Genomic DNA, 27798 nt, shown 5'->3' on the forward strand with positions numbered 1-27798 from the left:
CGGGGGCCCCCGGAGGCACACCGTGCGCCGCGGACCGCGCCGCAGACAGTGCGGAAAGGGGGGGGGCCCGGCTCCACTAGTCTCCACTATCTAGAACTAGCACCGATCTAACCTGGTCTAACAGAGGGCAGATTTGGAGAGATCTCGAGGAGTACATACAGATAGACCCTCTAACCATCAGAAAACTCCAACCTGATCGGTCGTACTGACCGCCGACAGATCACTTCAGACAGCAGACAGGCCGACGTCTGCACGCGGCCGGCCGGGCGAGAGGCTTGACACGATCCGACCCTGCGACCCTGACGCTGCTGCTCTAGCTATCAGCCATGCACTGCTGACTGCTGCCACAATATGCGACCGGTGCTGGCCCACTTGGCGGCCTTCCCGGTCAGTGGTGAGGCGCAGTCCAGAGCTGTCGATGGCGCGATGCCGCACTGGTCCCACATTGGTAACACGAGACCACCACCTTTGCCGGTCCAAGAGAGAGGCACCGGCGCTGTCCTGAGAAAGTGCATGGTCCCTCTTGACTGCCCATGCGCGCGAGGCTGTGTAGGCATAGCCTCGAGATTGCCAGCAGCCAATCCGAGGCGACGCGCATTGCGCCAGAAGCGTGCACACGATGGAAGGACACCTTCCTACTGGCCGTACGATCAGGTCGTCACTGAATGCTTGATACTAAGGCCGCGAGCTATGCAGGTGATCAATTGTGCAGCACGGCACGGTCAGCAGCGCCGACAGGCTGTCGCAAGGCGTGATAGCATGGCCGCAAGTACGCCGAAGCATGGCCGCAAAAACAAGTGAAAAATCGCGCAAAAAAGAAAAAATGACCAAACCGATCCGGCGCCAATGCCGTCCTATGCCTGTCCGACCTGTGGCGAGCGCTTCAAGAAGTGGTCGGTTTGCAAAGCACACCTGGAACTGATGCGCCACACTGGGAAGCAGCACGAGTGTCGCGTTGACAAGCAGTCGGGCCAGCTCAAGAAGCACGCAGACCTGCCAGACTCTGCTGCTCTGAGTGACGGTGCCGCCTTCTGGGTGCAGCTCCTCCAGCAGGAAATGGCGGCGCAGGAGGAGCAGGTGCAGCACCGTCTCGAGACATGGAGCAACGAGGCGCTCTGTCAAGAGGGGCTCAGACTGCATGGGCTCGAGGCGCGGCTGCACATGCACGACGGAACCCTCACCCTCCGCAGCGCTGCGGGTACGCGGCTGGCATACAACGTGTTCGCGCTTGGTGACGTCGGCATCGTGTCGCACGAATCGACGAGTGTGCTGGCGCTGGGCTGTGTGACAAGCGTGAGCGGGTCCATGCTGCAGCTCACACTGAAGCGGGGCACGGCGATAGACAGCGCGCTGCTCTCGCCTCGTGGTGGTACGTTCCGCATCGACAAGGGATTTCAGCAGACCCCATTCGACCGCATGCACTCAGCGATACAGCGATGCGACCAGCGCAGCGCGCAGAAGGAGCGCTCCCAAGTGTGGGATGCGGTCCTGCCATTGCTCAAAACGCCCACCGTAGTGACGCGGTGTGAGGGATCCCCATCCTCTGCCGGCGAGTGCGGCGCGCCCTGCCTGGGCTCCGCAGTCGCACCCATGTCGTGGCTCAACGCTAGCCAGCAGCGGGCGGTAGACGCCACTCTTAGCCTCCCCATCTCACTGATCCATGGACCCCCTGGCACTGGCAAGACTACGGTGCTCGCCAGCGCAGTGCATGCGGCGCTGCGGCAGCGGAGCGGCACCAGAGTCCTCCTGCTCGCTGAGACCAACACCGCCGTCGACAACCTGGTGCACGCCGTATTCAAGCGCTCTGGCTCGCAGCTGGCGCCGGGCGAGCTGGTGCGCGTGGGAGCGTGCTCGGGCTCAGTGCCGCCTGAGCTTGCGCGGTGCTCGCTGCTGGCTCTCGCAAAGGCGCACGCGAGCGCACCTGAGCTGAGTGAGCTCAAGGAGGCGATGCTGGCCTGCGAGAAGCCTTCCCAGAAGCGGCGGCTGTGGGAGCGCATTCAGCAGCTCGAGCTCGCCATCCAGCACGAGCTCATCGCCAACGCTGCGGTGGTGGCCACCACACTGATTGGCAGCGGCAGCGGCATCTTCCCGCCGGGCGCCGCCTTCACAATGTTCGTCCTCGACGAGGGCACGCAGGCGACGCTGCCTGCCGCCCTCGTCCCACTCAACCTGCTCGACAGCAAGCGGCCGGAGGCGCAGCGCGTCGTCTTCGCCGGCGACCACAAGCAGCTGCCTCCGACGGTGATCTCGCTGCGGGCGAGGGAGGGCGGGCTGGCGGTGCCTGTATTCGAGATGTTGCTCGGCGCAGGCTGCCCCAAGCTGTTGCTCAACACGCAGTACAGGATGGACGCCGCCATAAGCGCGTTCCCGCTGCGGCACTTCTACGGAGGGGCCGTGTCCAATGCACCAGTCGCCGAGCGCCCACCCTCGCCGGTCGCAGTGCAGCTCAAGCGCCTCGTACGCTGGCCGCGCAGCGATTGGCCGGTGGCACTGGTGCGCATGGAGCACGCGTGGGAGCAGGTCGATGCGCGCGGCTCCAAGGTGAACCCTTGCGAGGCGTCTGCTGTCGTCGACTGCGTCGCCCGACTGCGGCGCGCATGTCCGACGCTGCTCGCGAGCGGCAACGACGACACTGCTGGTGTGGCCGTGATAACGCACTACCTCGGGCAGAAGGCGCTCATCCAGACCAGGCTGCGGCAGATGCAGCAGGCGCACGGCGTGGTGGTCTCGACCGTCGACGGCTTCCAGGGGCAAGAGGCGCACTTGGTCATCATCTCCATGGTCAGAGCCAACGACCGCGGCCGCGTGGGGTTCCTCGCCGACCAGCGGCGGCTGAACGTAGCGCTGACGCGCGCGCGCTCCGGGCTGATCGTGCTCGGCCATGCCGGCACGCTGAGAGCCGACGAGCACCTGCGCGCGTGGCTCGCCTGGGCGGAGGACGCTCGCTGCACCGTCCGCTCCGTGCAAGAGCTTTTGCTCCCGCCGCAACCTCCGGCGCAGGCGTGCGCGCACCGCGTCAGCGATCACGACACGGCGAAGCGGAAAGCCGAGCTCGCGACGCATGCCGCGAAAGCGGCGAGGGCACAGCTGGAGGCGGCAGAGGCACGGGCACAGCTGACTGCGGCGCAGGCACGGGCCACCGCGGCAGAGCGAGCAGCACAGGATTCGGGAACTGCAACGGAAGCAGAGGTTCGACCTCGTGTCAGCTCGCCGGTGCCTCCAAGCAAGCCTTTGGCAGCGCAAGCCTCCACGGCTAAGCAGCTGGCGGGTGCGCGAGAGGTGCTGGTGCGGCTCGACCGCATGGGTGGTGACGACCCTGAGGTGGACAGGATGAAAGCCAAGCTGCAAGAGAAGATTGCGGGTCTTGAGAGCCGCATCGCCATCGAAGGCAAGCCGTGACTCGTAATGGACCGATTGCGATTCAGGATTCACGTATTGGCTCTCCTCCTCGTGCTTTTAGGTGTTACATTACCTCCGCCTTAGCCTCCACTGAATACCTTGAGTTGTTCAAGAGAACAAGACTGGCAGTGTGTGAAGTGTGAGTCTTTCGGGTCGCCCCGCCTCTGAGCCCTGGTCTCTGACAGTCTGACAGCAAACCCCGGACAGCGGTCAGCGCCTGACAGTGCCCGACAGCCTGACAACGCTGTAGCGCTGACAGCACTTTCTCCGACAGTCTGACAGCACGTACTTCTGACAGCATGACAGCAGAGTCTGACAGTCGAGGTGCTCCGTCGCTGTCAGGCCCTAACGTGACAGCCTGTTGGGAGGCTCCACGTTCGAGATGAGCGCGCGCGTCACAGCGCAGGCCAGGTCTCCACACTGGCCGCGGCACCAAGCTCCCGCGGTCTGCACGCTAGGAGTGGTCCGCTCTCGCAATGATGAATACTATTACGAAAAGTACAAGTTCCAGGCGCGTCCCACGCGGGGACGCGGTGCGCGTCTGTGCGTAATACGCATTCGCAGCGTATAGGTGATGTACATAGAGCCGGAAAGCCATATACACCGTGTGATCACAACTCCGCTCCAACCACAGTACCAGACGTCGCACCGGCACACGTCGACACGTGTCGGTCGACGGCATGCGGACACACCCGACACACTCGTTGAGGGTCTCTCTCCAAAACGAGACGCGCGCCGATGAGCACGTTGCTGAGAGCGGTCTCTACTCTCTTCGACCTCTCAGCCTACTTTAGGGTCGATGGTCGTGACCCTCTCCGTTCTATTGCCGCGGGTGAGCCGACCGAGTACGGTGGCATTCTGCCCAGAGTTGCGTTCGAAAAAGGCCATGCTATCGTAAAGATGCACGCCCGCAACCATCGACGCCCACGAGGGACCGAGCGGCCTGGTCTTCGGCGCGCGGTGGCAGCGGCGGCCAGCTTGGTTGCAGCCCTGCCAGCGGTTGTGCATGCCAAGGAAGGCATCCGAGTAGAGGCTGCTGAAGTCGCGCGGGTGGTTACAAAAGGTCGAGTCGTGCCCAGGTCCCGAGCAGCGCGCGAGCACGTGTAGGTCCTCGATGACATAGATGGACTTGTCACGCATGCACTGGTCGCTCTCGAAGAGAAGCTGCAGACTCAGCTGCACCATCCGCGCAATGTGTGCGCCGTCGTCGATGACGATGTCGAATGGGCCGTACTTGGCGCAGATGGAGCGAAGGAAGTCGGGGTCTTCCTGCGAGCCAATCTCAATGTACCGGCGCTCGCCCACTGATTCGGTGCGCTTGCATGCGGGGTTGAGGTCGACGCCCACGTACGTGAGCGACGGCCCGTACCATCGCTTCCATGCGATTGCGCTGCCGCCAGAGCTGACGCCAATTTCGAGCATTCGCAGCGGCGAGCCGTTGTCTCGGGCCGGGAGGTGCTGCTCGTAGTGCGGTGCGTAGTGAACCCACCGATCGAGGTAGTAGTCGCTTGGCGGGTGATTGCGCCAGTGCTCGAGGAGGGCTGACTGCGAGCGTGCCTGAGGGACGAGCATGGCGACCAACAGCAGTGCAGGCTGGCACATCGTTTGCATGCTGGCCGTCAATTCTCTGGTCGACGGCGGTCAATCTCACGATTGTCGATCAAAACCGGCGGGCTTTGTGACGCCGTTTACGCAATCGTTTTTTGGCTTCGCTTTCTCTTTTGCTTGTTTTTATTTTGTTTTTTCTTTTGCGAAGCGACGGAGAGGGGGGGGCGGGCGGGCGCTAACCACGGACTACTACATGTCGAAGGTTCGAGGACGACTACTCGCCGCCTGGGCCGCTCGGGGCGCGCGGCTCCGTCAAGGACCGGGCGCGCCCCAGACCCGGCGCGGCAAAGGTCCCACTCTGACGTAAAGAGGGGAGGCACGGTCGGCAGCCCAACCCGTCAACTACTCTCATCTCCTGGTGCTCCGTCCTGTGCAACAGCGGTCCGGCAGACTGCCCCCAAGGCCCCCCGGGCCGCTGGCACTGCGGGTTTGGGAGTTATGCTTAGGCACAGCTTCGGCGATGGCAGCCCCTCTCTGGGGTGTTGCATAGGTGGGAAGTCTCCCCCACTGGTCTCCTCCTTCCCGTTTTTTCTTTTCTTTTGAGAGCAGCACGCCCGGGTTTGTCTTGTATGTGCGTGTCGGGGGTGCGTGCCAGTGAGGGGTGAAAGAGGGCGGGGGTGCGCAAGGCCAGGGGCTCAACCATCCGTCGGCTCGTCAGGGTTGGAGAAGGGGGGGGGGGGAGTCTGGACGGTCGGCGAGGGGGTTGTAGTGGGCTGGGCGTACGTGGGCTGGGTTCACAGCGGTTACCTTATTCTTGCATTTTTGCTCCCGGCTAAGGGAGCAAGCAAGCCCACTCAACCCCAAGTACTCACCGTTCTTACAGTGGTGTAGCTTGTGCAGAGGCTGCAGCCTCTGTTGGGGCGGAACGCGCGGGGTTTTCGGCGCGATGCCCTCGGCGAGTACACGCTACTGCTGTGCCGCACGCTCTCCTGCGCGCGCGTGACGTGTGGGACGCGTGCGCTGCGCTCAAACGTCGCGATTTGGCGATAGGCGCTCGAGCCGGCGCACAGCGGATAGGTGCGCCGCGCAGGGGGGGTCGGAGGGGTGCGAGAGGGGGCGTGGGTCGGGCGCGCACCGGCTGGCTCCGGGAGCGGCCGTCACGTCGAGGAGTGGGGCTGTCGGCGGCTCGAGCGCCGAGGCGAGCCGCTCTGCTGCGCCGCCGACAGCCCCTCTTCCGAGCCGGCGCGTGGAGGCGAGCCGCGGCCGGTGTCGCTGGTGCGGGGGCGGCGAGGGTTCATCGGCCGGCAGCGAGAGCGACCGTCATGAATCGCGCCACCAAGACCGCGCGGCACGTACGCGCACTTGCCGGCCTCGAGGCGCGCTCTCCTTGCGCGGCATGCCCTGTGTGTGTCAGCGCTTCGCCTCGGAGCCGCTCGACTGTACGAGAGTCGGGCTCCGGCCCTCGGTACCACGGCAGCGACGGCGTGCTCCCTTCCGGCCGCGACAGGCGCGAGGCGGGTGGCGGTGCAGCGGCTGCTGATGCTGCTGCCGCGCAGAGCTGTCGTGCACCCGAGAAGTGGCACACAGCTCGAAGGCGGCGTCGGCGACCGCCGCGCTGGCTCTCTCTCCTCGGCAGACGCCGCGTCGCTTCTCGGCGGCGGCAGCTGCTTCGCCGCGAGAGTAGCGAGGCGACGCACGCGCCTCCGCTCTGCGGCAGCAGCCTCTAGCGAACGCGCCGGCATAGCGCCGGGCCGGGCGAGGGCGAGCCGAGAAACACGTTGTGACGGCCCTCGTGTGAATCGCTTATCCGGCGCTCGAGGAAATAACACGGTTCGGGCTTCAAGTTACTTCGAAACCTGAGAGAGATTTTTAGCAATACCAAACAACTCTAACACTCACACGTAATTTGGGGGGCCTGGAGCCCTGTTCACGCGCGCGCGAGACGTGCAGACAGGGTTGCCAGGTGAGAGCGAATGGCGCGGTTCACGCCTCGCACAACAGAGAGAGAGATGCGCTCTGCATGGTGGGACATAAAAGAGAGCGAGTACTTGGGCGAGTAGGCCGTGCGGTCAACGCTGCCGCGCGCGACTTTGCGCGCGAGGCGGCGCAGCTTACGTGGAACGTGCAATCACGGCCCCACCGCTCCTCCTCCCGACGGCCTCGGAGGCTGCGATGAATGCGATCCGCTCCCTAGTGCTTATCCTGGGCGTTGCCACACAACGAGGCCATCCATGATAGCGGGTCCTTGACGATGACCAGCGGGAGGGTGCTCTCCACGTCGGAGACGTTGTCGGGTGCAGTCACGGCGTGTCTCCCGCGCCACGTAGCCGGGCTGTGCTTGCCCCACGGCGCAGATCCGGCCGACACTCGCGCGTACCGTAACACTGCTTTGCCATCGCGGCTCTGCTCTGCACTCTCGCGGCCCGGCATGGCGCACCGCTCCACCAGCAACTGCTGCAGCAGGCTTGTGCCCCTGTTGAAGAGGCCGGCGACACCAAAGCGGCGGCGCACCACGGGTGTCGCGGCGCGGTACGCCTGGCAGCGGTCGAGGCCGAGGATTTGAGGCCCACCGTACAATGGAGGTACCAGCCCCCTTGCTGCGTCCACCCCAAACTCTTGCGCGGCGTCGAACTGCGGCCGGTTCTTGCCAGAGGACCACACGAGGTGGTCGTCGAGGGAGCAGCCGGAGCCGCGCGCGCAGCCCATCTCGAGCTCGATGGAGGTGCAGAGCCGCCCACCCGCCGCAATGCACACCGCCTCCGCCTCGACAAACGTCGCGTTGGTGTGGCAGCCTGCACCGGGGGAGGTTCAAGCTCTTGAGGCGGCCGTGGAGCGGGTGGGTTGGGTGACAGGGAGGAGCAACGGGAAGGACCGCGCCACAACTCCTCGCGTGCATCTAGGGAGGCCGACCGCCCATGCTTGCGCTGTCCGAGTCGGCCCAGACGATGCACCTGGGTCTCTGAGGTCGATACTAGCGTCTATAACTTGCCACAAGCATGCTTTACAAAAGTCCTGCTGAGCGGGACTCGCAGAACCGCCGTCCGCGCGCGCTGTGAACAGTGCCATGGTCGAACGTTGTTCGACGACGTCGAGCTGGTGACGGTCCAGTAACCGACAGTGTATCTATCTCTAGGGTTAAGTCACAGGGTTTGCGCCCCTCGAAAGGCTGCAAGGGGAGCCGACCCCGTGGTTCGTGCGAGGCAAATCGCTAGAAAGTCGTCGAGTTGGGCCCCGGTTTAATCGCTGGGCACTTGGAGCACTTGGAGTGCAGTCATCAGCCTCACATCCAGGGCCGGGGAGCTAAGAAGCGCACCCAGCGGGCCGGATGATCGGGATCGGGCTATGGGCTAGAGAGCCCTGGCAGACGCCAGGCCACAGACCCGACCGCAGACCTCTCGCGCAGCAGCCGCGCCCGCTCCAGGACCGCGGCGGCGCGCAGAGGCGGCGACGTTGCTGGCGGCCCTGCGCGGCGCAACCACGAGCGGCCGCGCTGTGGCGACCGCCCGTGGCGCCCTGCCGGTGTGGTGCCCGTGGTGGCGCTGAAAGGCGACACGGCCGCCGCGTCCCTCACCCGCCGCACGCATCGCGCGCGATGGCCTCGCTCACCTGCCGGGGCGCCGCACATGACTGACCAACTAATGTCAATTAGCCACTAAGCAGCAACTCGCTCACCTGCCTGGCGCCGCACATGACCAGCGGCACGCCGTTGCCTGTGGACAGGTCTAGGACATGTCATGGACACGTCTCGAGCACATGAACATGACCGGCGGCACGCCGTTGCCTGGCCGCGCGGAGGCGCCGGCAAAGTACAGGTTGCGCACCCTCGGGTGGCGCGGGCCGGGCCGGAGGAAGGAGAGCTGGTTGAGGCTGGAGGCGAGGCCAAACACGGCGCCTGCGTCGGCGGCAGGGGGTGAAGAGGCGCGCGCGCGCCGGGGGAGGAGGGCGAGGCGGCCGCGCCGCGGGCGAAGCCGTGCTCGCTGAACTCTCGGCTCATCTCGGCTCATCTCGGCTCATCTCGCGCCGCGAGCGAGGCCGTACTCGCGCCGCCACCGAGCCGGCGGGATGACGGACTCGTGGCGAATGCTCTGCTGCCACCCTGCCATGCCAGGCAAGCGGGCCAGCCGCTCGACGACAGACGCCCGCCCCGCCGCCGCCCACACGTCGGACAGCGCCTCGGCCTCCGCCTCGGAGGCGCCGACCGGCAGCGGTGGCGTCGGGAGGAGAACCTACCGGGAGAGGCTCCGGGGAGGCTCTGACAAGGCTCGGGCTCCAAAAGGCTCGGCGGCGTCGGGAGGAGCGCCGTGATGGCGTCGCATCCGGCAGGAGCTGCGGTCGGGTCGGTCCTCGTCGGGCAGTGCACCTGCGGACACCTCTCGGACATGTCATGGACGTGTCCTGGACACGGCGGTCCTCGTCGGGCAGTGCACCTGCGGACACGTCTCGGACATGTCATGGACGTGTCCTGGACACGGCGGTCCTCGTCGGGCAGTGCACCTGCGGACGCAGACGCTCGTGAAGAGAGACCTGTCCGCAGCGAGCAGACGCCCCTAGTCGGGCGGCGCACGTAGAAATGGCCCGGGGCCCAGGTGGGGGCTGCGGCCACGGGCAGGAAGCTCGAGGCCCGGCGGGCGCCAAAGAGCGACTCCCACGGCGCCTGGCCCAAGTCCTCTGCAAAGACGATGGTGTGGTGCGCGAGCGCGTCGGCAAACTGCGCGTCGAGGGCAAAGGAGAGGGACAGCACGGAGGAGGAGGAGGCGGCGGACCGCAGCTTGTCGGCCCTGGAGAGGTGTGGCGGCAGCAGCGCCTCCTCCGCGGCGGGCAGGTCCGCGTTGCAAAGCACCTTCCGGCGGGCGGAGGGCCCTCCTATTCCCTTCTCGCTGTTCTCTCTCTCTCTCTCTTCTCCTCTCTTCTCTTCCGTTCGAGCCCTCGCGGCAGCCGCCGCCGCGAGCAGAGGCACACGCTCAGTCCTCCCCACACGCCCTCGCCTCGGGGAGGCTCCGATCTCGGGCGCAATCTTGGCTGGCGATCTCGGGCGCAATCTCGGCTGGCGATCTCGGGCGCAATCTCGGCTGGGGGCCCGCACGATGTCGGCGGCGAAGCTCGACTCGGAGCCATCGCCGTCGACGATCCGAACGCCCGTCGCAGCAGCGCCGCTCTCGCCCGCCTCCCCGCCCTCCTGGGTGACCTCGACTCGCGTGACGGCCACGCCTGCGAGATTGGCCGAGATCAGCCCGAGATCAGCCGAGACGCCGCGTGAAGAAGATCAGGGTTGGAACACGCAGTGTCGTCCAGCCGAGTGCCGATACAGCCGAATACCGATACACCGGCGCCGGTTCGCACCCGCACGCCGACCTTCTCGCACTGCTCGAGCAGCCTCCTCCTCACGCGCCCGAACCCGTCCCGCGGATAGCGAACGCCGTACGACGCGGCGTCCAGCTCCATCGCCTGCAGCAGCGAGACGACGCGAGATTGGCCGAGACCAGCCCGAGATCCGCCCGAGATTGGACCTCCATCGCCTGCAGCAGCGAGAAGACGGCGGGCGCCTCGTATGGCGACAGGCCGACGTACCTACTCGCTCGGAAGACTCGAGTGGCCTCGGATGTGTAGGCGCGGCTAGGCGCGGTGAGAGGCCAGGCGCACACAAAAACACAACCCCGCGACCAAAGACGCACAAGCACAGGCAGTCGAGAAGGGAGAGACAGCGACGGCAGTCAGAAGTCAGCGCTGGGTCCCAGGAAGGCGAATGCGATGACGGCCTCTAGTGCGAGCTCTAGCTGGCGCACAGGTCTTGGAAGGAGTCTAGTGTGAGCTCTAGCTGCCGCACAGGTCTTGGAAGGAGTCTAGTGTGAGCTCTAGCTGCGCACAGGTCTTGGAAGGAGTCTAGTGTGAGCTCTAGCTGCGCACAGGTCTTGGAAGGAGTCTAGTGTGAGCTCTAGCTGCGCACAGGTCTTGGAAGGAGTCTAGTGTGAGCTCTAGCTGCGCACAGGTCTTGGAAGGAGTCTAGTGTGAGCTCTAGCTGCGCACAGGTCTTGGAAGGAGTCTAGTGTGAGCTCTAGCTGGCGCACAGGTCTTGGAAGGAGTCTAGTGTGAGCTCTAGCTGCGCACAGGTCTTGGAAGGAGTCTAGTGCGAGCTCTAGCTGGCGCACAGGTCTTGGAAGGAGTCTAGTGCGAGCTCTAGCTGGCGCACAGGTCTTGGAAGGAGTCTAGTGTGAGCTCTAGCTGCGCACAGGTCTTGGAAGGAGTCTAGTGTGAGCTCTAGCTGGCGCACAGGTCTTGGAAGGAGAGCAGGGCGCGGACCTTGTCCGAGGTTGGGAAGTAGCGGCGGAGCTGCTGCATGTGCGATTGGCCTGTCCAAGGGCGGGCGGCGTAAAGAGACGCGGACCGCAAGGGCGGGCTGCCGCCTCCGCGGCTCGCGCCCACGGGTAGGTTGGCGGGGAAGTTGCGGAGCGCCGACCTCGCAAAGGCGGGCAGGACGGCCGTGACCGTCTTAACGTCCCACCGCTCCTCGATGGCCAGCGGCCAGCCGCCGTCGAGGGCGGCGGTCGCGGCGGCCATGTACGCGTCGAATCGCTCCATCGAGTCGCCAGGCCAGCCCTCGAGACGCTCGATCGCGGCGGCGAACTCCTCGCGCCGCCGCGCCGGGTCGAGCTGGATGGGAGCGGTGCCGGCCGGGTCGTCCCCAAAGAAAACGTGGTAGAAGGGCGCGGCGACCGGAGACATCTCGAGCGGTTCCGGGTCGCCGAGCAGCTCAAAGGTCTCTCGGTAGACCTCGGGCATCAGCAGCAGAGAAGGGCCGGAGTCGAACCGCCACTCGCCAGCCGGGCCGAGCCGGTGCTCGCCGAGCCGGCCGCCGGCAACCGGCCGCTGCTCGAGAACGGTCACCGCCGCTCCCTGCCTCGCGAGAAGGCCGGCCGCGACGAGGCCGCCGACGCCGCCGCCGACGACGGCGACCGTCTTGCCTGCGAGCGGCGGCGGCGAGGAGAGGGCGAGCTCCATGGCAACGTTTCGCTCTAAGCTCGCGCTCAGTCAAGCTCGCGCTGCCGCCGACACGGAAATGGCCGTCACGGGACTGGCCTTCACGGGACTGGCGCTCTCGGACGATGAGATGCGCGACAGCAAGATGTACAGTGCGCCGAAGCTCTTTGGCACCGGCGCAGCTGCCTCTCTGCAGAACCTCGACGAGAGGGCCACCGACAAGCAGCTCACCTGCCCGTCAATCCTCGACACGTCGGTCGCCAACCACGCGTCGTCCGCTGCGGCCGCCAACCACCTCTCTTCACGGAACGGATGCTAATGGTGCGGATCTGCCGGCAGAAGCTCAACTACTGCGTTGGGGTGAGCATCGAGGAGCCGGCTGTGGAGATCCTCGCGGCAATCAACTCCGCCATCCAGACCTTCTTCGGCCCGTCGCACACCACCACCGCCAAGTCCCTCACCGGAGGAGGTCAAGGTGTGGGCGTACCACGAGGTGCCGCTCACGGACGCCACGCTCGGCTTCTACACGCCGCAGCTCGCCGCCTACCAAACTGTCACCAACAACATCTTGGACATGCTCGACACGAGCAGCACCCGCTTCTCACAGGCCAACCTGGGCAACGAGGCCTTCGCCCAGATCAGCGCGTTGCGCTATGTCGTGTTGGGCGGCGTTGGCGGCTGCGGATTTAAAACATATGCATCTTCTTGTGTCGTTTCGGTCCTAATGTCGAAAGTCCGAAGGCGGGGCGCTCTGTCGCAATAATCCCTCCTGCCGAAGCGATCCACGGCTGCCATGCGACTGCAGCGAGCACTTGTCCGCGAGACCCCAGGAGAGAGTGCCGTCACGGCACATTTTGACAAGCTGCCAGTCGACGGCTGGGCCACAGATGTCAAGTGCATCCGCAGCCTTCGCCGCACCAGCCAGCGTGAGCACATACGCGTGCGTGCAGCCCGGCGGATCACTGCAGCGGGTGGCACCCCTGGTGCCTTCGCCTGTTCTCGCACCCCAGTGACACCACCCCAGATAGGTGAGGTCTCGGTGCTCATGCGGTCTCTGCAGTCGTGCTCGAAGCCGAGTTGAAGCTGCAGCCGACGCCAAGCGTGCGTCGGCTTCGAAAACTACAAGTGCGTCTGCCCAACGTTGCCGCGCAAACAAGCGCCATAGCGTCCAATGCGACAGGGCGATTCCTCTACTCTTTCCCGCTCTCCACCTTTGGCCAGATGCATTTAGCCACGACCGAAGGTCGGCATCGAACGTCAGCTCTCCAGGGCAACCGGCAGTGTTCACCTCGGGCCAATGAACGACCTTGCCACCGGTCACGTTGCGCAGCTCTCGCTCGAGGGCTTGCGCAGGGCCACCCACCACCACGAAGCTGTGCCGAGCACGTGATTGCGTGGCAGAGGAGGGGGGCCTGGGCGCTGCGATGGTAAGAGCAGGGGCGGTAGGCACGGCGCCAGCACGCACCCGCGATGAGAAGATGGTGGGGCTGTCCCATGCACAGAGAGAGCTGTACTGTCCTGCTGGCACAATCCGAGCAACGAACGCGTTGTACGCGGCAAAGCGCGCAGCGTACAGGCCATGCGCATGCCACATGCGACTGATAAGCGGCTGATCTGGAGGCGGTGCGATATACGACAGGTTGTTCTCGCGCGTAAAGACTCGGCGCAGCGAGTCTGGCGGCGACAAACGCGTCCACTTTGCCGTGGCAGCAATTTCGCTCTCGAGCGCATCGCGCATATTTTTCGCTGAATCTAGACACTCGCCAATACTGTAGGCAGTCGCGACAAATGGCGTACGACACACGACGTCGACGCCTTCAAGCATGAAGGCGCTGCGTTGCCCATTCAAACGGCTCACGAACCGTGTGCAACACTTGAAGCGTGGGAATCAGGACCAGCAGCTCGCGGAAGATGTTGGCATAGGGGACGTCAGAGAGCGCCTCAACACCGCCGCCATGGCGCGAGATGAGCCACAGCACATCCCTAGCGAACTGCTGCTTCCACTGCATTACGTTGGAACAGTGATGGGGTGAAGCGATGCAGTCCCGCAGGCGATTATATCTACGGAAGACACTGAGCACGCGTTGCTGAGACCCCATCGGCAGGTTGCACGACTGCTCGTGATGCACGGCGCGCATCCCAAGGTCGCAGAACAAAGTGTGCGTGAAGTGCGTTGCTGTCGTACCGAGCCCAGCATTCAGCACTCGAAGCGAGTAGTGCGTGGGCGCTGGCGACCTGGCCCAGCTGCGCAGATCGACGGCCGGTGGCGGATCGGGAGAGCCCAGCACATGCAATCGCATTGCCGCAGGCACGCGGACCTCCAACCGCCCGTTGTGGCTTGTGCAATTGGAGCCAAGCATCGCGTACCAGGTGGCCGGCGCGTTGACTGCGACGTCGCGACACGTGGCTGTAACCGTGCACGGAGAAGAATTTAACACAGCCGAATTTTACGACCGAGCTCCCTCGCACGGACGACAATGGGCACGGGACTGGCGCGCACTGGCACTAACACAGCTACACTCGGAGAAGAACACAAAACTCGAGAAGCTTCACGTTCGAGTCGTCAAACATTGTCATTGAGCAGCGGACAGGTGTGCGGGGGGGGGAGGGGGGGAGGGGGGGAGGTAGGCGGTACGTCGACGTCGCCCGGCACTCCTTGCAGCTCCGTGGCGAGGGAGCTAAGAGGTTCCCATCTTTTTTTCCGCCCCCAGCGCAAGGTCCAAGGAAGACAAGCAAAACAGTATGAGAGTAAAAAACACTAACAGTATTTGTTTGAGTTTGTTATCCTAGACACGATCCGCTGCAACTCTAGTGCACTATGCACGGGCGCGGCCGTTGGTGAGAACACACTGGACAAGGCCATGCCACATTTCCATTGCTGTGCGAGACACATTGCTCATCGGCACGCCAACTCGACAAGACTCGCCGCCACCAAGCTCTCGCTCAACTTCTTTGCACCACTCTGGCTGCTCTGGAAACGTCGCAGCTTGCTGGTGCCAGAACTGGTCCGGCAAATCGCGGCCCGTCTTGAGAAGGGGTCCTTTGTTGGGGTGCACCCGTAAAGAAAAGTAGCGCTCTGGCTGGACCGTCCCACCAGTCGCCAGGGGGCAATCCCATGCGCCCAAACGCATGATCGCGCTCACGCAGCCGTGCAGGGCCAGCCCGGTCATATGCGTCACGGCTTGCATTTGTTGAGGGGTGTAAGCCCATCTCGGCGGAAAGCACCACTCTTTTTTGGCTCGCCAGAAAGAACTTGCGGAAGGACTCAAATGTACAGCCGCCAAAGCACACATCTGAGTCAATGTATACCGCCAGCCGGTCAGGACCTTCTATCAATTGGTCTTCTAGCCATTGGTGGAGCAGCCGCACCTTCGTGAGTGATGAATCGGCATTGGGCAGGAGGGACTGCGCAAAGCCCAAATTTTTGACGCACAGCCCGAAACCAAGCTGGATGAGCTGCGCTGGGAGTTCGGTGGCCACTGTGACAATCGGCGGCCAGGCGCTCTGGTTGGTATCCCGGCAGTCAACAGCTACGACGAGTGAGAACGCGATCTCGAGCATTGCTCGTGCCACGTGCGCGGCGCTGTCGTACGAAACATCCGCGCAGAGTCGCACACGTGCAACCGCTGGAAACGCGCGTCAGCACGTGGGTGGAAGAAATATTTTTGTTGCGGACCAAAGGGTGGGGGGGTATGGTCCTGACCGCCCAAGACTAGCCCTCGACAGGGGTGGGGGGGGGGTATGGTCCCTCGGCCCCTCCCTCTACTAACACGGGCTTTCGACTCCGCCTCACTTTTTCACACAGTCTTGTTATTGACAAGAAAATACGTCCTATGGCGCTTTGCGCTGGTCTATGAGAGGTTGAGGTGCGAGCCCTGGAGGCCCTGGGGATGGGGGGAGACTACTCGCGGGCCTAGAAGGCCTTCACACAAAAACACAACCCCGGACCCAAGACGCACAAGCAAGCACAGACAGTTGAGAAGGGAGAGACAGCAACGACAGTCAGAACTCAGAAGCCAGCGCTGGGTACCAGGAAGGCGAATGCGATGACGGCCTCTAGTGAGAGCTCTAGCTAGTGAGCCCATACGCACTTTTTCACAGCCTTGTTATGAGAAGAAAATACGTTATGCCGCTATGCGCTGGTCTGTGAGAGGTTGAGGTGCGAGCCCTGGAGGCCCTGGGGATGGGGGGAGACTGAGGGCCCAACTTCAGAATCGTGCTTTCTGGGTTGGGTTGTTGGGTTGGGTCGGTGTCGGCTCCTGACTTGGCTGGGCGTGCGACGCCGCACCGACTGGATCGCTGTGACTTATGCCGAAGATTACGGAGGCGCTCGCGCGCGCCCATGTTGTCACGCACCCAACACCCTGTAACGCCTCCTTCCCTCCGCAACCGTGCGCAGGGCGTGCAGTTCCCTACCGGCCCCGAGGGCAAGCGCTCGACGCTCGCGACCGGCGTTGCTGTCTTTGCTGCGGCGGCGGCGCCGGCGGGCGAGGAGCTGGCCGGTGCGATCCGCAAGGCGCGGAAGACGTGGCGACAGGAGTACCCGGAGATGCTCACGCGCCTCGTCGAGGCGCAGTCCTACTCTGCGCAGCGCGCCATTGCGATCGCCGAGGCGGGGCTCGCTGAGATCTACTCGACGTTCGAGTTTGTGCGAGGCGGCGAGGTGGTCGGGGTGGAGGCGGCGATGGCGGCGCCGTCGGCGGCGCGCGCGCTGCACACCGCCACGGTCGCGGGCAGCGGCGCCCTGCCAACCTCCCTCTCGGTGCCGTACTTTGGAGACAGCCTCTCCGACCAAGTACTCGTCGACCAAGTCAACGCCTGGGCCGACTATGGCGCTCTCGAGCCCGCGGGGGCGGCCGCGCTGTGCGCGGTGGCTGGACCCGCCGGGTGGCGCGGCCTTGCTGACCGATTCGCAAGATCAATCGACGAAACCTGTAGGTGGCAAACTCGGCTGAGTGGCGCGATCTGCGCGGCCGCACCTTCGTCGCGCTCGGCGCCGCTCTTCGTAGACCGTTCGCAGACATGGGAGCGACACAGAGACACACGCCGACGCTTGGCATGCGGGCGGGCCTCCAAACAGAAGTATCAGCCGTCGTGTATTTCTTTTCACAGGCGCGACCGCCGAGCTGGGCCCGCTCGCGCTGCTACTGCAGTGCGGCGCAACCGTCGTCGCCGTCGCGCGAGGCAAGCCTGACACACACACACACACATGCACACATGCACACATGCACACATGCACGCGCGCGCGCGCACACACACACACACACCACTCCACACCACACACGCACGCACGCACGCACGCACGCACACACGCACGCACACACACGCACGCACACGCACGCACGCACGCACAATCTCCCGCAATCTCCCACAATCTCCCTCAGGCAAGCCTGCCAAGTGGGCGGAGCTGGTCTCCATGGCGCGCGCCAGCGCCGGGACACTGGTCGTGCCGCTCAAGCGGCCCGCGAGCTATGAACAGCGTCTCTTCACGGCTGGCGGTGTGAACAGGTCGTGCCGCTCAAGCGGGCCGCGAGCTCGGACGAGGAGATCGCCGCTGCCGCCGGCGCGGATCTTCTGACGGAGACGCCCGAGCTCGCAGCGTGGCTCGCGGAGACGCTGCCGGCGCTGCCCAAGGGGGCGACAGTCGGGACCTACACGTACCTCGACGGCGAGCTGCAACCACCCACACGCTGCCGCGTCTTGCACAACCTCCCACTGTCTCGACACGCCTCCCGCACCCTCCCGCACCCTTCCGCACCCTCCCGCACCCTCCCGCACCCTCCCGCTCCAACCCGCACCCTCCCGCACCCTCCCGCACTCTCCCCCACTCTCCCGCACTCTCCCTCACCCTCCCGCACCCTCCCGCACTCTCCCGCACCCTCCCGCACCCTCCCGCACCCTCCCGCACCCTCCCGCACCCTCCCGCTCCAACCCGCTCCAACCCGCACCCTCCCGCTCCAACCCGCAGGGGAGCTGAACGTGCGCATCTCGCTCGCGTGCGACCTGGTCTGCTCGTCCCTTGTCGCGAAGGGCTTGTGCGCCGGCGTGGCCTTTGTGCAGACTCCCTCGCAGGCCTTCCTTCTCCCCGCCGGATGCACCGAGGCGTGCGACGAGTCGTACGCCTCCAGCTACTTGCGGCTCCTCCGCTACGAGCCGAACGCGCGCCCCGCCGCGCCCGTCGCGGATGGCGAGCCGACGCGCCACGCGCATGACGGGTACGTCCCGCACATCCCGCACTCTCCCGCAATCTCCCGCAATCTCCCGCAATCTCCCGCAATCTCCCGCAATCTCCCGCACTCTCCCGCACTCTCCCGCACCCTCCCGCACCCTCCCGCACTCTCCCGCAGGTACGTGCCGATGCAGGGGCCAAACTACGCCCTCGCAAAGGCGATCGCCCACTGGGCCATAGTCGCAGACTCACTCGAATCGCGCGTCCGGGGGCTTTAGTGAACGGGCCAGCTTTGCGGGAGGTTGCGGGAGGTTGCGGGAGGTTGGTCGGGCATGGAGCGGGGACCCGTCATGCGCGTGGCCGTGGGAGACTGAGGGAGATTGTGGGCGATTGCGGGACGCCGCTCTTTTGAACTCAGGGCGCCCACTGGCCTGGTGCTAGGCGATCAACAACTGGCGCGCGGCGCTCGCGCGCTCGCGCGACGGTACCAACACGAGATCATACAAATGCCCAGTCAGTATGTCAAGCAAAGCACCACCACAAGCCACACAAGACACACGCCCCACAACAGCAGCGCCACACAATCCCGGCCTAGACACTTCCGAGACTCCGTCGACACCTTCCACACACTTCGTAGACACTTCCTAGGCCTCAACCGTCTTGTGGCTGTGGCAGATTGCGGGAGATTGCGGGAGATTGCGGGAGATTGCGGGAGATTGCGGGAGATTGCGGGAGATTGCGGGGTACTCCTAGGCCTCACGGTCTCGTCGAACGTCGCGCCCGCCTGCCGCACTGCGTCCATGGTTGCGGGCGACAACAAGAATGCCCGCGCCGTCGCGGCCGCGCTGGCGGGAATGGGCAGACGCTTCTTCCGCCCGACACCTCGTCCTCCGCTTGCGGCGACGCCTGGACACCGCGCGCGCGTGCGCCTCTTCTAGGCGATTTCCGGCCGACGACGGTCGTCTCAGACACGTCGCAGGCACGTCCCAGACATCTCCTAGACACTTCCTAGGCAACTTCCGGCCGATGCTCGTCTTTAACGCGGAGACCGTCGCTGTGCTGATGGGCATGCTCCCTCCTCCCCGGCGTCGCAGGCACTCACCCGAGACACTCCCCAGCACAAACTTCCCGGACACTCCCTAGGCATGCTGCTCATCCACGACGTCCGCAACCCTGCGTCGGTCGCGGAGCGCCTCGACGTAGACACTTCCTAGACACTTCCCAGACGGGTCCTAGACACTTCCTAGGTCGCGAGCCCCTCTACCCCGCTTGGCCACCCGCTCGAGCTTCTCTCGGCGCAAGCCTTCCACGGCGGCTCCTTCCGCGTCGGCGTCAAGCCCGCCGCCCTCGGCCGCCTCTTTGCCATCACGGGCTTTCTCTTCCCGTCTGACCCGCGCCCAACCTCGGCTGGCCAGCTGCAGCGGGGGAGCAGCGCCGAGTCGGTGGCGTGAGACTCGAGGCGGACGGCGAGGCTTCGGGGGCGGGCAGGCGGTAAGGCGTAGCCGGGCGGCGGAGAGCTGGGCCAGCTGGCGCTGGGGCGGCTGGGCCAGCTGGGGCAGCCTCGGGTAGCTTGCGGGTGTCCACCGTCCGCCAGCTACGGTCGAGTGCGTTGGGTTTGGGGTGAGCGCGTGCGGGCGGTGGACGGACGAGAGTGCGAGCGTCTCGACCATGAGCGACGGGGTTCCAAGCGTTGGGACACACGCGGCGCGCGGCGCCGTGACGTTGTGAGGAGACGCCTCCCGGCGAACGACGTGCTGCGTGTGCAGTGGCAGAGCCTTCAAAGGAAGTGAAGGGCCGTGCTGGTGTGGGGAGGGTGTGTTTGGGGGGTGGTTGGAACACTACGAGACTGCCACGCTGCCGGCGCTCGTGCTGCCCGCGCTACCCTCGCTCCCAAACACCGAGCGCGAACGGCACTAACACCGCACAGGCCGAAAAGAAAATCGAAATAGAAATGTAATATCGTCCGGAAAAATGCGAGCACCGCGAACGAAACGGTCGGCACCGAAAATGGACGCGCGACGGAGGCCGCGGACCGCTCCGGCGGCGGCGGCGCCCGAGGTGCGACAGTGGCGCCAGGCCAGCACGAGCGGCCTCGGCCTCGACCCTGACCGCCGCCTCGTCGGCGTGCGTCACCAGGCGCAGGCCGCCTGTAGCATTGCGCCGCCGCCAACGCTCACAGCCCCCCTCGCCGCCGTTTGCGCAGGAGCACCAACACTGGCTGGACATGTGCCGGCGATTGGAGGCGAGCGAGAAGCGCCGGGCTGCTGCCAGGGCGAGGGGGGACGCAGCACGGACACGTTACGCGCACGAGCAGCGGCTCAAGGTGTGGTGATTGAATTCCGGCCACCAAGAGAGATCATCTTACAATCACACCGCGGACAGCAACCGACGTCGACCCACGCGCCCCACACAGGCGCAGGCGTGGGCGGTGCGCTCGAGGAGAATGCGGACGCTGGCCGCCGCCGCTGAGGCGGAGGCAGAGGCGGGCGAGGAGGTGCTCAGCAGCGCGGCGCTCTTGCACAACATCAGTGACTCGATCCTATTGACGGGCCGCGCGTGCTCCCCTCCTTCCCCCTTCCGCAGCCGCTCTCGGGGTGCCTTGCCGCTGCACCGGGGCACCGGACGCGTCTGACAAGAGAGAGTCGGGCGCGCCCTTTCTGGAGGGCATTTCGTGTACGCCGTATAAAAAACGCGCGCGCACATGCGTACAGGTCCGCTGCAGGCACGAGAGTTTGCTTGCGAGCAGGTCAAAATGACATCCGTGGCTTCTCCCCTTCTGTGTGAATGGGCAGCTTGAGCTTGGGCAGCTTGGGAAGCTTTATCCGACGGAAAGGATTCCACCCCGTCTGGTTCCCCTCACGGCTGCGGCGTCTTCTGCTCTTCTTGGCCTCGGCTTGCCCTTGCCGGGCGGGGCGCAGTCGCAAGCTTGTGGACGGCTTTGCGTCGAGCTGCGTGGCGTTCTCGGAGGCATGCACCCGCCGCCATGACGACTTAGCCCTGTCCTTCCCATCACGGCTGGGGCGCCGCTTCTTCACCTTGGCTGGGGTGGTGCTGACGGCCTCGGAGTGGTTCCGAACCGCGCGGAGGTTGCACACGGGCGGCTTGCGCGCCTCCTCGAGCGCACTGGCCGATGGCTTGGGCTGCACCCACTCGGTCCTGCAGCGCGGTGCCGGAGAGGGGTCGCGGGGTCAGAGGCATCAAGGCGCATGCTCGCGCTCGGATTCGGCGCGCGCGCTTGCCTGGGCGAACCACACTCGTAGCCACAGATTCGATGCTTCTGCGAGCGCGCCAGCCGAAGGCAGTTGTCGTAGTATTTCCACGGCGATTCCGGCTTCGAAACGCCGTGGAGTACAGGTGAGCCATCCTTGACGTCAGCGCTGATGAGGGAGGAACCAGCCGCTGGCGTGAGGTGTGAGCACCCGAAGGGGGGCAGCCAGCGCCGCGCACCTGGCGGGTTCGCCGTTGGAGCGTATCCGGACGACGCACATGCGGGTCGTCTCGATCGCCACCCCAGAGGTTCGCACCTTTCCATCAAGCTAACGGTGACGGCGCCCTCGCCAACGGTCCAGGGAAGGACGAGGGCGGGCCTGGCATCGTGCCATGTGCATACAGAGGAGCCGCTCCGTGTTCCACACCTATTTCCAAATGGCGAGAGGCGGTATTGGCCGAAAAGGCGAGGCCCACTCGGGACGCACGCGCAAGACGTTCTGAAAGCTGCTCTTCCACGCCGCCGGATACCGCGACATGTAGCAGTGTATCATTGAGCGCGCGTCGCCTAGTCGCAAATTGCGCCTGGGATGGACGCCTCCTGTCCCGCGATCGGCCAGTCTCGTGAGGGAGGACGCCAAACGCGAGGCGGTCGTTGAGGCCCCAAAAGTGCTTGTAGTTGGGCACGCGAATGGTCGGGCGGCCGGCGGTGGCTTGCAGCTCCGCCAGCCACTGCGTTGGCGAGACTGGCGAGTAGAAGCCGGTGTCAGGCCGTGCAGCGACAACGTGCGTGTAGCGGAAGTCCTTGTTGGCGATCCGAGAGACGTGCTCGTGCGAAAGCACCTGCCGGGAGGCGGTGTGGTGCTGGCTGGCTCGGGTCGGGAGGACGCTCGAGCTGTTGGGAGAAGCGCGCCAGGCGAGAGACTCTCCACAGGCTATAGTGGGCCCGGAGTGCATTCATCCGGGTGAGCTGGTCGTAGTCCTTTTCGGCCTTCCCTCGCCATTTCGCCGCCAGCTGCTCTAGCTCTGCGTCAGCGTCGACGAGGTCCTGGTCCTGCGGAGGGCGGAGCGGACGGTGGCTATTGGGCGGGTCCCTCGCTGGTGTGGTTTGACTCTGGAGTGCCGTGGCGCCTCGGCCACGAAGCGGCACGGTCGCAGCTCAGCGAACGCGAGCCGCTGTGGCGCGCCACCGCCCGACTCCTCGCTCCGCGTGTTTACGAGGCTGTTCACCTGTCACAAGAGAGGGGTCGCGAGTACGTGACTTGCGCGCGGACGAGGGATGGAGCTTGGCCCGGCGAGCTCACCACCATCGCATGGACAAATACATCCGTCGCGCCTGACGACGGTGAGGGCTCAACGCCACGCTGTCGCTGCCTGTGCCACCCTGAGGGCCGCCTCGCACCGTTTGTCGCTGCCCGCAGCGGGCGCAGCAGGTTGGCGCGGATGGTCGGCAGCGACACTGTCATATTGCGCGAGAGGCCGAAAAAGCACACCTGGTCGCGACGGCCGTCCACATACTGAATTGGACCAGGCGGGAGCGTGTGTCGGCAAGATCTATCCCTTCTGGGATGCCCGCACCGCGACGCGAAGACCAGCAACCTCGGGCCCGCTGCAGCGTGCGTCGCCGTCGTGGTCTGCTGGGCGGCTCTGGTTGCCAACCGTGGCCTCTCGCCCCATGAGGATCGCTGCAGACATATATCCGAATGCGTCAGCGTGGCGCTGGACGTGCGACTTTCACGATCGACGTTGGGTGCGACTTTTGGACGCGACCGAAGCGTGCCGTTTGTAGCTATCTTGTGGCGTGGGCCGCCCTCGTCGAGCGGTGCTCTTCGTGTCGATCGATTGACAAGCGTCAAGCCGCCGGCTTGTGCTTGTGCATGTGCATGTGCACGTGCATGCCATGCATGTATGTAGCGAGCGCTCTCGCGCACGCAGGCTGTTAATAGAGAGCGTGATCTGACTGAGTGATTGATCACCTGAATGCCCCCCGTCTCTCTCTCTCTCTCTCTCTCTCTCTCTCTCTCTCTCTCTCTCTCTCTCTCTCTCTCTCTCTCTCTCTCTCTCTCTCTCTCTCTCTCTCTCTCTCTCTCTCTCTCTCTCTCTCTCTCTTCCCCTGAACAAATCTCTCTCTCTCTCTCTCTCTCTCTCTCTCTCTCTCTCTCTCTCTCTCTCTCTCTCTCTCTCTCTCTCTCTCTCTCTCTCTCTCTCTCTCTCCTGCCTGGATCCCCCGGGGGGATGTGAGGATGTCACCCTTGACGAAATCTTTGCCCCGCTCTCCTTTCCACATACCTTATTGGTCAAACTCGCATGGACCATGGTGACGTTTTGTTTTGTCGGCTCGTGTGTGGTTATAAAATGAACTCGGGGGCACGGGACGCGGCACAAACGGGGCACAAACGCCAGGCTACAAAGACGGGGAGGCACGTAGTGACGCTCGTGTGTGGTGTGTATGTATCGAAGGTGAAGAACAGCTTTCCGCAAAAAAAGAAAACACACCGCGGCTTTTCAAAGGGCTCGCCGCAGGGTCGCGACCCTGGCCTCCGCCGCGCCGCCGCCCTCCCCTCCGCCGCCGCTACCTCCTCCCCGACGCCACCCCTCTCTCCTCCGCCCTGCCTCGCGATCTCCTCCAGCCTCCGTCCCCTGCCTTCACCCCACCGCCGGCCCACCGTCGCTCGCCGCAGGCACTAGTACACGAGAAGAGCCACCTGCCAGCCATGTCCACGCCGACGCGCCCGCTCGGTGCGCGCAAGACCACCAACAACAAGCCCTCGCCATGGGCCCTGAACCAGAAGTCGGACCGCTTCGGCGGCCCCGGATCGATCTACAAGCCCGCCGCCGGCACCGGCATCGAGCGCTCATCGCCAGCGCCCACAAAGACGCCGGGCAAGGCGACCCCTGGGTCGCGCAACGCGCGCACGCCGTCGGGAGCCGGCCGCCCCACGCCCAACATGGCCAGCAAGACGGACCGCTTCGCGATGCCGGGCGGCGTGTACAAGCAGTCCGACTCGCCGGCGCCCTCGGCGTACGCGGCCAAGCCGCTCAAGCCGTCGGGCCCGACGGTCTCGCTCGTCCAGAAGATGCATCGGCGGCGGCAGTCGCGCGGCCTCTGGGCCGACGCCGTCGCCAAGGCCAGCGGCGACGGCCCGACGTACTACAACCCGTCGGCGCTCGCAAAGGCGTCGGTGCAGAAGGAGGTGCGGACGCTTCTCAGACGCCTCCACTGCCACGCGCGTTCCAGAAGGAGGGCGGATCGAGCCTCGCCTCGCTCCCGCGGAGACCCCCCCCCCCCTCCGTCACTGGGGCCACCCGCACCTCAGTTCCTCCCGTTCGGTGCCCAGGTGTCTGCTCAGTACAAGGACGGACGCGGCCGCTTCGAGACGCACGACAGCGTGTACGCCGCGCCGGCGACGCCGGCGATCGGGCAGTACGAGACGGCGGTGAACATTGGCTCCTCCAAGTCGTCCACCGTCTCGTACGCAAGGGCGCGGCCCGGCCGCTTCGAGGCGCACGACACCATCTACGCCAAGCCCGCCACGCCCGGCATCGGCGAGTACGAGACCGCGGTGCATATGGCCTCCACAAAGTCGTCCACAGTCTCGTACGCCACGGCCAAGGAGGGCCGCTTCGAAGGGCGCGACACCATCTACGCCAAGCCGGCCACGCCCGGCATCGGCGAGTACGAGACCGCGGTGCCATTCAACATCGGCTCCTCCAAGTCGTCCACAGTCTCGTACGCAAAGGCACGTCCCCATGCACACTCTCGCACCTGCGCGCACACGCCAACACACGCGCCGCAGATACGATGTAAACGCCTCTGCGCACCCTGCACTCGCAACCCCTGCCCCCGCATCCCCCCCCCCCCACACACACACATACACACACCTTCCCTGTTTCAGGAGCCGCGGCGCCAGTCGCGCGGCATCTGGGCCTCCAACGCCAAGCACGAGGGCAGCCTGCCGCCGGCTCTCAAGTACGCGGACGCCGCCCCCTCGGCGCTCGCAAAGGCATCGGTGCAGAAGGATGCGGCGTCGGCCTGGTCCAAGAAGGACCCCAACGGCCGCTTCGGCGGCCACGGCTCTCTGTACGCGCCTCCGAGCGCACTCGCCGGCCTCAAGCCGTCGCCGCAGCGCGCCGCGCCGCCAGGGGCCCGCCCGGCGCCCGCGGCGTCGCCGGCGGGGCAAAAGTACTCCGTGGGTGGCACCGCCGTCGACGTGTACGAGCCGGCGAAGATCGAGGCCTTCCCTTCCCCGCAGCAGCCGATCGAGGCGGCGCCGGACAACGAGCCGCCAGTCGAGGCACCGCCCCTCGCGCCTGCGCCGGCCGACGACGGCGACGCAGAGTGCGACGCGATGGCGGAGGGCGAGAGGCTGTTCGCGCGCCTCTCGCGCGTCTCCACCGCGCGCGTGTCGCGCAATGACTACTACGATGCCAAGCTCGGCTGGGACGTCGAGGGCCTCCAGGCGCGGCTGATCCCTGCCGCCTCTGCTCGCACCCGCCTCTGCTCGTTGCCACCACTCTTCCACCTCTCTTCGCTGCCAGCTCTCTTCCCTGCGCCCCCGCCACTCACTCCGCTGCACCACCCACCAAGACCGAGACCCACGCCCGCCCTCCCACCCGCCGAGCGAACTCACGACCCCCTCTCTGATGCCGCAGGAGGACCTCGAGATCGAGCATCAGGCCGCCGAGGAGGGCGTCGCACTGCCGTCCGAGCTCGACACGTTCCTGCGCGCCTTCGCGTTCGCGGCGCCCTCCGAGGCGGTGCGGCGCGAGGAGGCGTGGCGGCTGTGGGACCCGAACGGCAACGGCTACCTCTCGCTCGCCGAGGTCGACTTGGGCGTCAAGATGACGCTGCAGTCCTTCCTCAAGGACGCGGGCGCGGGGGAGGCGGTGTGGCGCCGCTTCCGGCCGTCCTTCATCCGCGCCTTCAACGACGCCAAGGACGCGGCGGCGGCCGCCTCGTCGCTGTCGGACGACTACGTGACCAAGGGCGAGTTCCGGCTGCTGCTGTCCTACCTCGGCTACTACGCGACGTGGTTCGAGGTGTTTGCGATGGTGGACGGATGCTCGGACGGCACCACCGCGACCGACGACCGCCGCATCTCGCGCGAGGAGTGGGAGGAGGGCATCGAGAAGGTGGTGGCGGCGGGGCTGTCGTGGGCGCCGTACGTGGCGCTGCGCTCGGCGACCTCGGCCAGCTTCGACGAGATGGACTCGAACGGCGGCGGCTACGTGCTGCTGATCGAGTTTTGCGCGTGGCTCAAGGCGGCCGAGGTGGAGGCGGCGACGCCCGCCGGCCTCGCCCTCGCCGCGGGCGGCGATGCCACCCGGTGATTACGTCTAGGGAGACTTACCGGCAGTGAGGGCTCTGCAGTCTGTGACTGCTCCAGGTGCTTGCTGTGTGTCTCCGTCCTGCTGCTCCGGCGTCCGGGAGGGTGCATCAGACGCGCGCTCTCTGTGGCTCGGGGCGTTGCAGCCGGTCAAGTGTGACTCGTGCTGTGGTGTTGTGAGCGTGGTGGGAGAGACTGTCCGGGGGCGGGGCGGGCGGGCGCCTGCCGCCGATATGCGCGATATTGCGCAGTGTGTGGCGCGTGCATGCCCATCCGACTTCCGAGCCCATAAATAAATAAAAACGGACCCGGGACCCACCTCTCTCTACTCTGTGAGATGGGTGAAAAGGGTTAGGTCCCCGCCCTTGCGATCTTTGTGCAGGGTTCTTTGTGGGTGTGGTAGGCGATAGCACTAGCCGTCTTCCACATGGTCCCTCGGATCCCTGCACGCCTGCTGCTCCTTTAATCTCTTCGTACCGGATCCTCCTGCTGATCTCCGCAAAGTCCTGCTCCCTCCCTCGTCTCGCCCTGCGCGTCTGCTCCGCCTCACCGTCTTCTGCCTGCGTCGTCTGGCGACGGGTCCTCCATAGTCGGTTGAGGTCGCCGCCCTCCTCGCATGAAAACAAAAAGAACAAGAGCAGGAGCAATGGAGACGAGGGAAGGCGCGAGGCGCTCCGCCGACAAGCAGCAGAGGCGACGGCGAAAGTAACGACGGCCATGCTAACGACGGGCGGCACGGTGGTAGGGGCGAAGTAGGTAGGCCCCTCTAGCATAGCGGAAGGGGAACTCGGCCTACTGGCGACGAGGAGGCTGGAAAAATTCGAGGTGTGTAGCATCTACACTGGGGAGATCTTCCGGACAGTTGGAACGGCGCAGCCACCAGAGACAGTACCAGACGAACTGTCACGACACACGGCAGCAGGGGGGACGCAGCTGGATGGAAGTGACGACGAGAGCGATAACGACTTCGACTGGCCAGCAGCATCGAACGAGCCGAAGCAAGGCACGCGGGCGACGCACTTCGTTCGCTACGAGGAGGTACAACTAGGCAAGGCAGCTGCGCAAGTGATGGTCCTGTTTGCAGAGAATGGAGTCAAGGAAGGCAAAGAAATCACATGGTCATATGGGGACTCATACAGGAGCCACCCGCAAGGAGATGGGATACAAGGCGGG

The 27798-nt window shown here is 65.2% G+C and overlaps 8 protein-coding genes across 8 annotated transcripts in view; 4 read left to right on the top strand and 4 right to left on the bottom strand.

Moving 5' to 3' along the window:
• Positions 1–1590: 1590 nt before the first annotated feature.
• Positions 1591–1806, top strand: EMIHUDRAFT_75401 (hypothetical protein; the record flags this gene model as incomplete). The annotated part of the gene is made up of 1 exon (XM_005772079.1): positions 1591–1806. A coding segment is annotated over one exon (216 nt), but the record flags the coding sequence as incomplete, so codon positions are not given.
• A 912-nt stretch (positions 1807–2718) lies between these two features.
• Positions 2719–2913, top strand: EMIHUDRAFT_49246 (hypothetical protein; the record flags this gene model as incomplete). The annotated part of the gene is made up of 1 exon (XM_005772080.1): positions 2719–2913. A coding segment is annotated over one exon (195 nt), but the record flags the coding sequence as incomplete, so codon positions are not given.
• A 1266-nt stretch (positions 2914–4179) lies between these two features.
• On the bottom strand, positions 4180–5010 carry EMIHUDRAFT_242685 (hypothetical protein; the record flags this gene model as incomplete). The annotated part of the gene is made up of 1 exon (XM_005772081.1): positions 4180–5010. One exon carries the CDS (start codon positions 5008–5010, stop codon positions 4180–4182), a length of 831 nt encoding a protein of 276 aa, XP_005772138.1.
• Positions 5011–5800: 790 nt separating this feature from the next.
• Positions 5801–6837, bottom strand: EMIHUDRAFT_444846 (hypothetical protein). The gene has a single exon (XM_005772082.1). It carries the CDS (start codon positions 6687–6689, stop codon positions 6105–6107), a length of 585 nt encoding a protein of 194 aa, XP_005772139.1. The 5' UTR covers positions 6690–6837; the 3' UTR covers positions 5801–6104.
• Positions 6838–8436: 1599 nt separating this feature from the next.
• Positions 8437–11943, bottom strand: EMIHUDRAFT_458688 (hypothetical protein; the record flags this gene model as incomplete). The annotated part of the gene is made up of 11 exons (XM_005772083.1): positions 8437–8553; positions 8620–8657; positions 8729–8839; positions 8969–9173; positions 9248–9307; positions 9512–9787; positions 10031–10155; positions 10278–10383; positions 10455–10515; positions 11216–11294; positions 11364–11943. 11 exons carry the CDS (start codon positions 11941–11943, stop codon positions 8515–8517), a joined length of 1680 nt encoding a protein of 559 aa, XP_005772140.1. The 3' UTR covers positions 8437–8514.
• A 1796-nt stretch (positions 11944–13739) lies between these two features.
• Positions 13740–14493, bottom strand: EMIHUDRAFT_242691 (hypothetical protein; the record flags this gene model as incomplete). Its single annotated transcript, XM_005772084.1, has 2 exons — positions 13740–14308; positions 14457–14493. 2 exons carry the CDS (start codon positions 14491–14493, stop codon positions 13740–13742), a joined length of 606 nt encoding a protein of 201 aa, XP_005772141.1.
• Positions 14494–16197: 1704 nt separating this feature from the next.
• EMIHUDRAFT_444854 (hypothetical protein) lies at positions 16198–19275 on the top strand (the record flags this gene model as incomplete). The annotated part of the gene is made up of 12 exons (XM_005772085.1): positions 16198–16248; positions 16322–16792; positions 16861–16915; positions 17035–17106; positions 17307–17365; positions 17431–17590; positions 17891–18137; positions 18270–18309; positions 18533–18575; positions 18845–18949; positions 19104–19157; positions 19235–19275. Coding segments are annotated over exons 1-12 (1365 nt in total), but the record flags the coding sequence as incomplete, so codon positions are not given.
• A 4530-nt stretch (positions 19276–23805) lies between these two features.
• Positions 23806–27798, top strand: part of EMIHUDRAFT_458690 (hypothetical protein) — a 5436-nt gene continuing 1443 nt past the window's right edge. Inside the window, exons 1-5 of the mRNA XM_005772086.1 lie at positions 23806–24492; positions 24637–25038; positions 25195–25308; positions 25519–25743; positions 25952–26616. Of these exons, the coding sequence (XP_005772143.1) occupies positions 24013–24492; positions 24637–25038; positions 25195–25308; positions 25519–25743; positions 25952–26616 (1886 nt within the window). The 5' untranslated portion in view covers positions 23806–24012. The remainder of the gene's footprint in view (positions 24493–24636; positions 25039–25194; positions 25309–25518; positions 25744–25951; positions 26617–27798) is intronic.

The sequence above is a fragment of the Emiliania huxleyi genome (assembly GCF_000372725.1).
Source record: "Emiliania huxleyi CCMP1516 unplaced genomic scaffold EMIHUscaffold_366, whole genome shotgun sequence".
Lineage (NCBI taxonomy): Eukaryota > Haptophyta > Isochrysidales > Noelaerhabdaceae > Emiliania > Emiliania huxleyi.

Excerpts from the sequence above, each read along its gene's own strand:
- EMIHUDRAFT_444846 (XM_005772082.1), bottom strand. The coding sequence starts at position 6,689 with ATGCCGGCGCGTTCGCTAGAGGCTGCTGCCGCAGAGCGGAGGCGCGTG.